Source organism: Pleurodeles waltl, chromosome 7 (assembly GCF_031143425.1).
Source record: "Pleurodeles waltl isolate 20211129_DDA chromosome 7, aPleWal1.hap1.20221129, whole genome shotgun sequence".
Lineage (NCBI taxonomy): Eukaryota > Metazoa > Chordata > Amphibia > Caudata > Salamandridae > Pleurodeles > Pleurodeles waltl.
Window position 1 is genome coordinate 1,467,963,712 of NC_090446.1, and position 12,862 is coordinate 1,467,976,573.

General features: G+C 46.2%; 1 protein-coding gene across 1 annotated transcript; it reads right to left on the reverse strand.

The window, feature by feature from the left end:
- Positions 1 to 839: 839 nt before the first annotated feature.
- On the reverse strand, positions 840 to 11,611 carry LOC138246517 (proline rich transmembrane protein 1B-like). Its single transcript, XM_069201167.1, has 2 exons — positions 11,142 to 11,611; positions 840 to 1,615 (listed from the first exon to the last, which is right to left on the reverse strand). Exons 1-2 carry the CDS (start codon positions 11,475 to 11,477, stop codon positions 1,436 to 1,438), a joined length of 516 nt encoding a protein of 171 aa, XP_069057268.1. The 5' UTR covers positions 11,478 to 11,611; the 3' UTR covers positions 840 to 1,435.
- Positions 11,612 to 12,862: the final 1,251 nt, after the last annotated feature.

Genomic DNA, 12,862 nt, shown 5'->3' on the forward strand with positions numbered 1-12,862 from the left:
AAGACTGAGATAACTGGGCAGCGAGTGCCTGCCAGCAATTTAAAGAGTCCTGAGGTGGATTCAGGACTTCTCACCCTTGGTTTTTGGCACGGTGACAGTTTATAGTCCCTGGGGCGGGTGTTTGAGTAGCGCTTTGGGCACCGGCACTTGTTATTGTACAAATAAAGCACTGACTACTATATCTTATCCCTAGATAAGGGAAGGTGGAGACCAGGGAACCTTGAACAGTGGCTATTAGTACCTGCATATCGTAATGTGTAGTACTTTTTGAGTGTGTTAAAGTGCTTTTCTTTTATAAATGACCAGCACTGGGTTAGACAATCATTCCACTGCTGGGTGATTATTGCATTCTGAGCTTGATGCATCCCTGCACTACCTCCCTGAGAAGCCAGTGACAGCTCACCATTGATACTGCTAAGAATCAACTGCTGAAGGGGTTGTACTTGGTCTAGTTTATAAAGCGATACTAGGACAGAGCCCTGGACATCAGAGGCAGATGTGCACATGAGCACACTCCCCACTGCTGAGTCCCAGTAGTCCCATTTTGCACCGTAGCCACCATAACCGGATCTGATGGTGTCTTAATAAAGGTTCCTAGGTTTGAATTTCCCAGTTTATTAGTGATCAGCATGTGTCGGAGAGACGGCTTGTGCTGTTAGAGTGGAGGATCCTGTGGCTGGCGGATTACACCATCCAACATACCAAGTATGGTCACAGCACTGATCGAGGGAGTGAAGAGGATGAACTTGAAGTTAGATTCAAACATCTGATCTTCTGTAGACTTCTACTTTCTTTTAGGCTTTAATATGTGTTTTGTAAGAAATGTAAAACTCACAATGTATGGTGATAAGTTTATTGTACTACTATAGTGCAAACCAACTACAATTTATAAAAAAGAAAATAAAAATATACAAAACGCAATTCTAGTACAAGCATTACTCTTCAGGAATAACTTCATAAATACAATATTAAGTATATACAGTTTTGGAATTTGATCACAAACTAGAAAAGATGACTATGTCCTACGTGGGGATGAAGTAAATACAGTCAAAAGCAGTGAAAAGTGAGGAACATTTTCAACCTCTGAGACTTTGCAGCTGTGAACGTTGAAAATACTTTGGCACTATGGTGATGTCACAGTACTGGGCAGCACCACATGTAGAAGGGTACACTAATCAACGAATCCAAATACACAACTCCACTTTCGACAAAGGCTTCTGAATTGTGAGCCCATATGTACCTCAGCGTCTGACCACACCTCCTTTACGCTTGTCCATGTAACAAGTACCACATAGTTTTGACATGCAATGACAGATGCCACCATTAATAAAAAAAAATCCTTGTGCAATGTCTTCATATGCATAGGAACGTATAACTGGCTGCAGAGAACAGTTCCTGAGACGGTAGATGTGGACAGTTAATGTTCTGCGCTGCATCAGCCATTAATCTGGTTGTTGATGTACTGTCTGACGACGACGCTCAAGTATATAACATACGCCACCCAGGCGACGGTAATGGCTATTCCAAGTCCAAGCGCCACGTTGTTGAGCGTCAGCGCCGTGCGGGAGAGCTTGCGCGCCTGATCAGCGTCCCCGTTGTTATTGGCGTCTCGTGTCTGGAAGAGAGAAAAGACCATGCGTTCAGCCACTTTTCAGGTACTTCCAGAGATCTTCCAAGGATTAGAAATCCTCGTACTTACTGAATGGAATTTACGAACGATTACAGTAGCATGGATCCCACCAGACTTCTGAAAGTATAATTCAGTCCCCAGAAAATGGGACACTTGTACATTGTTTGAAAAGTACCACACCAAAACAAGTATCACACATCCACCCTCCTCCAAGCAATGCTGCTCTTCCCAAGGTTAGGGTGAAATCAAATGCCACTAAAAACAACCCATATAGCGCCTGGTGCAAAAAACAAGCAGTTGTCAAATACGTACCCGGCGGTGACTTTCCCAAACACTTTATAGCTCCCACAAAGTTCCTGTCAAAATTCTAGAAAAAAAGCTGTGACGAAAATACCATATGGACCAAAATCCGGAATCAGGTGGAGTTCTGACACTCATCAACCAACCTGCCAACACCCACCCTCCTCCAAACAATGCAGGGGCGTAGCTACCATTGGTGCGGCAGGTGCAGTGGTACCGGGACCCATTCAGACGGGATCACTGCTGTATTTTACAGTGACGACATCACTTCAATGGACCACTTTCCTTGCTTGCACCAGGACCCATGGACTGTTTGCTACGCTTCTGAAACAATGCACGCTCTCATAAAGCAAACGTAATGCACGCTCGGTAGTGTGTAGCAATAAAGCGTTTTGCATAATATCTGGAAAATTGTGTTGAAAGACCACATCTCCACAGTCTGAGCCTAGACAGATGGGTCTCCGCACAAGATCTATAAAATGGCTTCATGCAGTAATCAAACTCATAACTTTTCACCCCTAAAATAATCGTAAAAGTAACAACCTTCGCTCTCCCCCAGCTTTGTGGTTTTTGATAGACCAATGATTGCGAACCCTCAGTTTTAGAGAATCAGGGCCAGATGTAGCAAAGGGTTTGCGCATCGCAAACGGCGAAAAACGCAATTTGCGAGGTGCAAAAGCCTCTCTGCTATGCAGAAATGCATTTTGCGAGTCGGATCCGACTCGCAAAATGCATTTCCAACTCGCAAATAGGAAGGGGTGTTCCCTTCCTATTTGCGACTCGCTATGCAATGCAATTTTATTTGCGACCGCGAAAGCGGTCGCAAATGAAATCGCAGTTACCATCCACTTGAAATGGATGGTAACCCAGTCGCAAACGGGAAGGGGTCCCCATGGGACCCCTTCCCCTTTGTGAATGGAAAAAAAAATATTTTTTCAGAGCAGGCAAACTAAAGGTTTCGTTTTTTTTTTCCAAGTGCAGCTCGTTTTCATTTAAGGAAAACGGGCTGCAGATGGAAAAAAAAACTGCTTTATTAAAAAGCAGTCACGGACATGGTGGTCTGCTGACTCCAGCAGGCCACCATCCCCGTGAGTGCCCAGACTCGCAATGGGGTCGCAAACTGCGACCCACCTCATTAATATTAATGAGGTGGGTCTTTGCGACCCCATTGCGAGTTGCAGAAGGTGTCTGAGACACCGTTCTGCATAGCAAATTGCGAGTTGCAATTTGCGAGTCGCACGGACTCGCAAATTGCAAGTCGCAATTTGCTATTTTGCTACATCTGGCCCTTAATTTCTTTAAACTAGGAAGTGGAAGTTCGGGGACTCCTTTGCATAGGCCTGTACATATGTGGTAATTATTCTATTACTTACTTTACTTAAATCCATTACTCTGAAACATAGGCCCAGATTTTTACTTTTTAGTGCCGCATTTGCATAATTTTTTGACGCAAAAATGGCGCAAACTTACAAAATACAATTATATTTTGTAAATTTGCACTGATTTTGCGTCACAAAATGACGCAAATGCGGCGCTAAAAAAGTATAAATATGGGCCATAGTCTTTCCGGTCACAGTACCCTTCCCCCTACCTCCCACCAACTTCATTTGTTTGACCATCTGTGGAAGCTTGGTACCTCCAAAAGTCATGGAAGTGGGAGGGGAGGGACAAGAGAGTCTACACACATAAAAAATAGAAAAGAGACTCCATGAACTCGACACATGGTAGGGCAGCAGCATCTAGGGGTGGGACCGCCCTGATATTGACTACTTTGTGATGTGGAAGACGGATGAATGGGTAATGCTGTGCCTGTTAAACACACATCTGTATCTGCCTGGAGCGGAGCAACTGCTGAAACAAGCATTTGCAGTGCAATGGGTCTCACATTTGCTCGAGTTAGAGCTATTCGGGCTGTAAATTCCTAACTGGACTTTTCTTGCCACCTAAATTGAAAATAAAAAGTAAAACAGTTTCACATATGCGAGCTGGCGGTCGCCAAGAATGTGAAGGAGACACGGAAGTGGTAACAGAAGTTTGCTCGCTTTAGATTCAGCAACTTGACTTAACACATTTCTGTTTGTAATCATTCGATATGTGTACTTCTAAAATCTAGAGACGCACCACCTCTGTGATCACTCATATTAAGGTATAGTCAGGTGATGCTCCAGCACCATATCTATAATTGCATCACTCTACTATGTGTATGAAATGGCAGCACTTTTATGTCAGCCGAAGAAGTGCATCTGTGTGCATAGCCCAAAGTTTATGCGCACTTGGCAGCACTACGAGTAGGTAGTAGCGCCATGAGTGACAACTTGTTTTTATATAGCACTTTGTACCACATTTCTAAGCACCATGAGGAACTGCATAGTCATCCTTTTATTGAAATTGGAAGGATGAAAGGCCAAAGTGACCTCGTTCATATTTGAACCTGTGGCTTGCACATCACAGGTTATCAGCGGCAAGCATTTAAATCGCTATTGGGTTAAAAAGGCAAGATGGTGCGTGAGTAAAGTGGTGGCCACCGACACTCTGCAACACCCAGCTCAGCCTTTTATCCATCTGAGGTTGCTAACCCTATAATTAAATGTCTGCTTGTAAAGTGCTAAGAAAATCAAACAAGTTAGAGCTATTAACATTGTAAACTCCTAACCGGAATTTTCTTGCCACATAAACTGATAATGAAAAGTAAAACAGTTTCACATATGCAAGCCGATGGTCGCCATGAGCATGAAGGAGACACAGAAAAGGAAAGAGAAGTTTGATTACACAGTAAAAAACTTATCGGCAAAAGTGCAATTATTCATGTAACCGGCAAAAGTAGAATTATCCATATAACCAGCAAAAGTAGAATTATCCATGTAAAAGGGTCGATGTCATGCAAAGCGCTCGACTACTTCCCAGCGAGATCGCGCTGCGTACAAAATAAGAAAATGTAGTCCAGAAACTATATGAAAAATATGGAGCCTTGTATGTTTTCAGTAGTTTACCAGTGCTGTCAAGGAGGGCTAAACACCAGTCATCAACGAGTTCACAGATCCCCCCTCCGAAGCCATCAGCATCCCCTCATCACAGGACCTCTGCACCAAACTCGCCTCCTTTTTTTACCACAAGATACAGGACTTCTACGACAGCTTCCTCGTGGAAAATCCTGGCACAGGAACCTGTGACCGAACCTCTACCCAGACCATCCACAGCTGGTCCACGCTCACCACAGAGGAAACAGTCAACATCATGAACAGCACCCACTCCAGAGCCCCCTCGCACTCCTGCCCACACCACATATATATCAGAGCCAGCGCATCCATCGCCCGAGCTCCGTAACACAATCAACTGCTCCATCAGCAGGAGCACCTTCCCAGTGGACTGGAAACACGCCAAAATATGCCCTCTCCTGAAGAAACCTTCAGCCGACCCATCACAACTACAGAACTTTCAGCCCATCTCGCTGCTACCCTAACCCGCTAAAGTACTGGAGAAAGCAATCAACGCACAACTACCGAATTTCGTTGAGGCCAACAACTCCCTGGACAGCGCCCAGTCTGGCTTCCGCAGCAATCACAGCACGGAGACAGCACTACTGGCAGCTACCGATGACATCTGATTACTCCTAGACCGCGGCCACACTGCAGCACTCATACTCCTCGGCCTCTCAGCAGCATTCGACACGGTCTCCCACAGCACTCTGCGCACCAGACTCCACAACACAGGAATCCACGGAAGAGCCCTAGAATGGATCCACTCCTTCCTCTCCGGGAGGACGCAGAGGGTCAAACTCCTGCCCCACACTTCCAGACCCACATGAGTCAACTGTGGAGTCCCCCAAGGATCCTCACTGAGTCCCACACATATCAACGTATACATGCCCTTCTTGCTGCCATCGTCAGAAGCCACGGTATGAACATCGTGCCATATGCCAATGACACACAACTCATAATTTCCCTCACCGAAGACCCTGACATGGCCAAAAGGAACTTTCACTCAGGAATGGAAGCTGTCACCACCTGGATTAGAGAAAGCTGCCTCAAGCTCAACTCCGACAAGACGGAGCTCATCATCTTCGGAAAAGCCAACTCAGCTTGTGATGACTCCTGGTGGCCCACATCCCTCAGCACCGATCGAGCAACTTAGGAATCATCCTCGACTCCTCCCTATCCATGACCCGCCAGGTTAACTGTGTCGCCTTCTCCTGCTGGCACACACTCCGCAAACTTGGGAAGATCTTCAGATGGATCCCAGCAGACTGTCGCATGACAGTCACCCAAGCCTTAGTCACTAGCAAGCTTGACTACAGCAATGTCCTCTATGCCGGCACCTCAACTAGAAACATCAAAAAACTTCAACTCATCTAAAACACCGCTGCCAGACTCATTCTGGACCTCCCTCGCCAAGAACACATCTCCCAACACCTGAGGACCCTTCACTGGCTACAGGTTGAAAAGCGAATCACCTTCAAGCTTCTCACCCACACGTACAAGGCCACACGCAACGTAGGACCAGCCTACCTGAACCACCCCGTCTCCTTCCACACCCCCGCCAGATCCCTCCACTCAGCCCAGATGGCCCTGGCCACTGTCCCTCGCATCTGCAAAACTACCGCCGGAGGATGATCTTTCACCTACACTGCAGCAAAGAGCTGGAACAACCTGCCCCTGCACCTCAGACAAAGCCCATCGCTCACCATCTTCAGGAAGAACCTCAAGACGTGGCTCTTCAGGTGAGGCCCCTCCCTTCCCCCCTAGCGGCTTGAGACCCTCACGGGTGAGTAGCTGTGCTTTACAAATACTGATTGATTGATTGACCAGAAAAGGCATGACATATGCATGCCTTTCTCTAATTAAATCAAGCTAATTTTAAAAGGCAACCCCACGAACCAACCAAACTGATGGGTGAGAGATGGGTATGGTTAAAAGCCCATAGAGAAGTTACAACAGGGGCAGAGCACTTGCACTCGCTCAACCTTAAAAACAACAGTTATAATGCCTCAATGGGCCCCTCACTCTGTGAATGGTCACTACCAGGTTCCAAGGAGATCTACTTTGATCTATGTATACATTTAATTGTCTTAGGACTCAGTAGCTTGTGACAGAAGCCACTTCCTGCAAGTATGACAGTAAGGCCCTCTTCATGAGCGAACCAGTTAATTACAATGTGTGTGGCAGCTCCTGTTACCGCACATATTGCAATAATGGATTTTGCCACAAATATTGTAAGGTGGAACCTGCAAATATTTAACACAGAAAAGTGCCCAGTATGTACTGGAGCATGCAGTGATCATCAACCTGTTATGAGACTGGACGGCACTCATAAGACGCTTGATAAATGCTCAATGTGGAAAAGACCGCTTTAATGAAGCAGGTGCAACACTGAACAATAACAAACCTTGGCAACTAGTCAACCATATTATACAAACCACGCCCCACTAATACAATGTAGAACCTATCCAGCCACTTTCCCCTCCCTAATAAACCATCTTAACAATAATTTGCCGCTCCCACTTCAGCCTTCTCTGTTCTCACCAAAAACTTCACCCATGAAAATATGTCAATCAAACACTTGGCTTCACGCAGCCTTCCAGGATTGGCCCTCCCTCCCCCGAATGCATCTCTGAACTGTATTAACCTGTCCAACTTCCATACAATAACTTCTAAATTGCCCAAGCTACCCCTCCCAATGTAATGCACCTGCTCGTCAGTAACTGTGCCCCCTTCCTTCAATAAACCTTCCGCAAAGAAACTACAGAATTGGAGCAACCTGCCGCCCCAAGAAATCTCCTAACTACACAAGCTAATTTTTTATATCCTCTGCCATAACTTTATCAAACCAACCCTTTTATCCCAGGGCGGGGGTGGTGGGAACCTTCCCAGCTCCCTCTAAAGTGCTTTAACTAAAGCCCTGTCCCTCTAACCCCTTTAAGCCCCTCACTACCCACCAACTGTGTCTCCCTTTTACCCTGGGCTGCACCATCCACTCAAAACTCCTGGGGGTGCCACCTTACGCCTGCTCACCCCCAAGACCCCATTCCCTAAACAGTCGTCCTTGGGCGGTATTTATTGCACCTGATAAATTCTGACTCAGTAGAGTAGGATTTTATCCGGTGTGTTACATATCACACTAATTACAGGGCTACTGATAATGAGGGCCTCAATATTTTTCAGCTATTAGCTTAACGGAACTCCCCTCCCCCACCCCACTCGCTCTCCATCTGAATGAAGGGCATCACCTTGTGCAGCTGAAGTGAGCTTTTTTCAGTGTTGACAGTTTTTGAAAGTCTGAATAGTCCCCCCTCCCAGCCCCTTCTTTTAGGTTTCAGTATTCTTGAGGGCAATTAAATATCTTTATAATACATGATGTTGACGACTTTCCACAAATACACTTAAAGTTCAAAGTGACTAAAAGATGTAATTGGAAATTCATGGCAAGGTGATTCGGTGATGTAACGCTCACTGCTGACATCGTCTGTGATCTGAGAGTCACAGCATCAAATTCAAACAAGGCAGACTCAGCCTTCCATCTTTTCTTTTTGGTAAACTGGGTACGACAAATAGGGTGCTAGTGGCATTCGTTATTTACAGCGCATAGAAGTGCAATTTGAAGTGCTACATTGAAAGAAACCATGTTAGGCTGTGATAGCAAATTAAACCATCACAGTGTTTATTAAGCTGGAATCTGTGTTCTCAATCTCCATATATTTGTGAAGCCCGGGCTTGACAAAGCTTTCCCGATGCAAGTCATTACTCGAATAGTACTCTTTATAGGAACTAATAATGCATGTGAATATCCAAAAAGCTCAGAAAATAGCAACCGAGCAAGAGGACCGGGAGAGGCACACAGCCTCCAATGGGAACATTGGGACCTCACCCTTGGTAGAATGGGGCTATGCCAACCAGCTCGGTCCTGGCCTCCAACCACCCTCGTGCTGTCATTTCTAGACTTGGCACATGGACCTAAATTCTGCTGTGCAGCACCAAGTACTGCTTTGGCCACGACAGAACCCAGAGCCCACCATATGTCATTAAAAAGCAACTTCTAGAGAAGTACCGAGCCCCCATTGGTTCTCGAATGGTAGCTGAGCATACATTTCTGGTTTTGAAAATAGCCTAAGAGCCAATAACCTGATCACTACACCGAGGTGATAGTTTAAAGAATATCTATCAAAACTGAAAATCTTGCCATGTTGGAGAACATTGAAGTAAAGCAAAAATGTATGCAAAAGTGTAACCTAACGCAAAGCCGATGAAGTACGTTTATTAATGGATGTTTTATCTAAACTAATGTATTTTTGTCAGTCTATTTACTGCTGCAAGAGAGGTTGTCATCCAAAGGGCTCTACCAATGCTCCTCCTTTGGCTTTGAGTCCTAACTTTCACCGAGTGCTCACTTGGATTCACCATGGACCCTAACCTCACCTTCAAGGAACACATTAATTAAACAGCAAATCCCACCTGGTGCCAGCTCTCTCTTCAAAAGAGAAAACTTATATTTCAGGAAGTGATTTAAGAACTGCTATTCAAACCCTCTTTTTTTGCATCTGGATGGTGATAATGCCCTGCTCCTTGACCTTTCATATTCCACACTGGCATCCCTTAAAGGCAGCCTACATGCCACTGAAGAAATATAATCACATCTCGAGAGAGAGGGCGGTGGGGCACACACTGACACATACACAGTCACTCACATCCATGTATTCACACACACACATTCACAACACTCACAAATCCACACACATTTATACATGCACAAACGCATGCACCAAACATAAAAAATACACATACAAATGACCTTTACTGCAGCTCTTTGAGAGGGAAGCCTCTGAAGTCCCAGGAGAGCTAGGACTGCTGCCTACCCTTACCAATGAGGGAAGGCAGCAATCCCTCACTGTCTCAGAGTGGAATGGGGCCAGTGAGACTGTTGACCCCATCCCACTCTGTGACAAGGTGTCACTGATTGACACTCGGCCCTGGTCACTTCAGAGCTTAAAACTGAAGCACCCAGGTCAGAAGCAATCAGGAAGCTCCACCTCGTAACAGGGGGGAGGGCCTCAAGACACTTTTGCCAGGCTGAGGAGGTCGTGCCCACAGGGCTGTGAAATCTTCAGTCTGGCATAGTTCAGCTCATGCAGCCTGGAGCCTGTGCATTTTGCACGTCTAGCTCCTGGCTGCCTGACTTGAACAAGAACAGTATCTGTCAGGCTAACCAGACAGTCATTCTTTTTGCCTGGAAAAGGGTAACGGTTTGGCACCTTAGCTCGTATGGAGGGGCCGCTGCTGCATCTCCACATCATGAGGGACGTCCATTGGCTCCCCTTGCCAACCCACACAATCTTTAAAACCAGCTGCACCAATTCCAGAGGCATTACGACTAGCACCCCCTCTTATCTTGTAGACAAGCTCACCATCTCTGGTAGCACTGGGCATCCCGGACACCATCAGACTGCAGACTAAGAAGTATAAAAAAGAATAAGCAGACCTTTTCCATCTATGCACTTGGAATCCGGACAACATCTCCGTATCCATCAGGACCACTCCAGCATTCCTCTAATTTAGGAGTGTTCAAGACTCACCAATCGTCTACAACCCAGCATCCTCTCCTATCACTCGGTGACTTTACGCTTGTCTTTGACCCTGTACAGTAAGGAACTGCCTTTTGGCTAGATTTGTGCTATTGAAATACCATATACATAGATCTATATGTAAAAAGCCTCAATGTAACGCATGTCAGCTATACAATCCCTGGGCACAATGCAAGTTTTACATCATCTTGCATTCCCTAAGAGAGTATTTGCATTTTTCAAGATATTGCATTTTTTTTTTTTTTTTTTAATACAACGGGGTAATGGTTGTAAATGTACCAATTGGAATTATTCACAACAAAATAAAAGTTGTCATTCATTTATTTGGTATAGCTAACAATCATTGGCATAGCCTATGTATGTGGCTTGCTTCAGGTAAATGTGTTTGCTGCTATGAGATATGTCTGGATGCAATAACAGGAAACTATAGAAGCCACCCAATATTGGAGAGGTGGCAGGCTGTGTGAAGCACGGGATTTTAGTTTATATGTTTTAAGTGACACCCTTAATTACATAGGCCACGCCTCTCGGAAATTATCCTAGTTACTCTTCTTGGGCCACGCCCCTTTTAGAGACCCCTGCCCCCAACTTGCTCATCCCTGTTAAAGTACCGGAAGAGGTTATTGTTTACAGACTTACTTTAATGGAGTAGATAAGGGCTCCTATTCCGATGGGCAGGCAGCAGCAGAGCATGGTGAATATCGAGTAGCCCAGGTAGTCTGTCTCGTATGCACGCGCCGGGGCCACAATCACCATTGGCTGGGTCGTCACCACCGCGCTGTTCCCGTAGGGGTAACCTGGGTTGTAGGGCGGGCTGCCGTACGTGGCGTTGTAGGGTGGGCTGCCGTACGTGGCGTTGTAGGGTGGGCTGCCGTACTTGGCATTGGCCCCGTGCATGGGCCCAGCTCCATCCACTGGAGGATATCCGGGGTTAAATGGCGGGGGGATCTCTTTGGAAGTGTCGAAGTCGCTCATTTTGACGTTGGAGCGCTCCCCTCTCGGTCAAGGTCTGTTTTCACGTTTGTTTTCCTGGCTGTTATGCCTAATGGCCTCTTCTCCTAGAGCTCTGTCTCTAGTGGCAAACTCCCAGTCCGAGACGCATAGGGCATGTAGGAGTCTTTATATAGAACCCATGCAGGAAACTCCAGTGTTATTTTAAAATGCCCCCACCCCTCTTTCATAGGACATTGCGACACCGGGTCACAGCGTGTGTGTTGTAGAAAGAATGGGGTTGGATAGGTTGGCTTTCACACTGTGGTGAGGACCGAAACCCTGGCACGCCCAGGGTGCGTGATTTCCCGTGGGCTCTCCAGGAACTGAGGCGCTGTATTATTGAAAGTCTCACTTAAGCTCTGCTCCGTCACGGCTCTGGGTTTACCTGGACAGGTGTTTCGGGTGTGAGCTCGGACCTCGCGTGATACTGGGAGCAGTACAGAATAAAATCCTGTCTGACGTCACAGGCCACCCGCAGCAGGAACAGTACACGCAATCTGCATGTCGAGACAGAAACATTCCAAGGATTCTAAGGATTTTGAGGGCCCTGGCGCAAACATATTTTGGGGGGCCCTGTTCAGAACAGTTATGAATTTATGATCCAAATTCAGCTCTTTCATGCCCTCTTTGGACAGGTCACTGACCAGAGATTAATTGTTTGCAGTAATGCTAGTGTGCTGCTGCTGTGTTACAACATTGAAACAAACACCACTGTCCCTGAATATTAAATGTAAACACACTTACAATTTAGAGGAGCGTGCCTGTACACTTAAAATTTGGACGAGTGTGCATTTCTCAAATGTGAGGTCTTGTTGTGATCTAAACTAACTTTTTTATGGATGGTGCATGAAACATAAACAAAACATTTCTCTGCAAAATGTCTGTAATAGACTCTCACACGTCACCTCCATTAAAAGTAAATGCTGAAAAAAGCCTGAAAGGCTGGGACCCTGGGCCAGAGTTCACTTTTCCCATGCCTTAAAATGCCTCTGTGTAGAGACCCCTCCATCCTCCCAAGGTGTCGGCACTTACTGCCAACGTCAGCCATGGCCTTTTTTGCTCCCTCTCTGGGCTGCCTTGTTTCTCCCTCATTCTCTGGCCACTCCCAGCTCCTCCTTTTCACTCAGGCGTTCTTAATTCTGTGTTACTCGCATTCTGCTCGGTGATTTCTCTTATACTCGCTGCGCTTGCTGACTCACTCTTAGATCCCTTGACCGCTTGTGGCTCAGTCTCTAGAGTCTTAGCCCCTCTTTATCCTCTCATGTGTACCCCGGTCTCTCAAGGGGCTCTCTTTCACTCCCCGGCCGCCCCTCTAGCTGATCCACTTTAGTCTTTTGTCTCTTCAGTCTTTTATCTCCTGTTCGTTC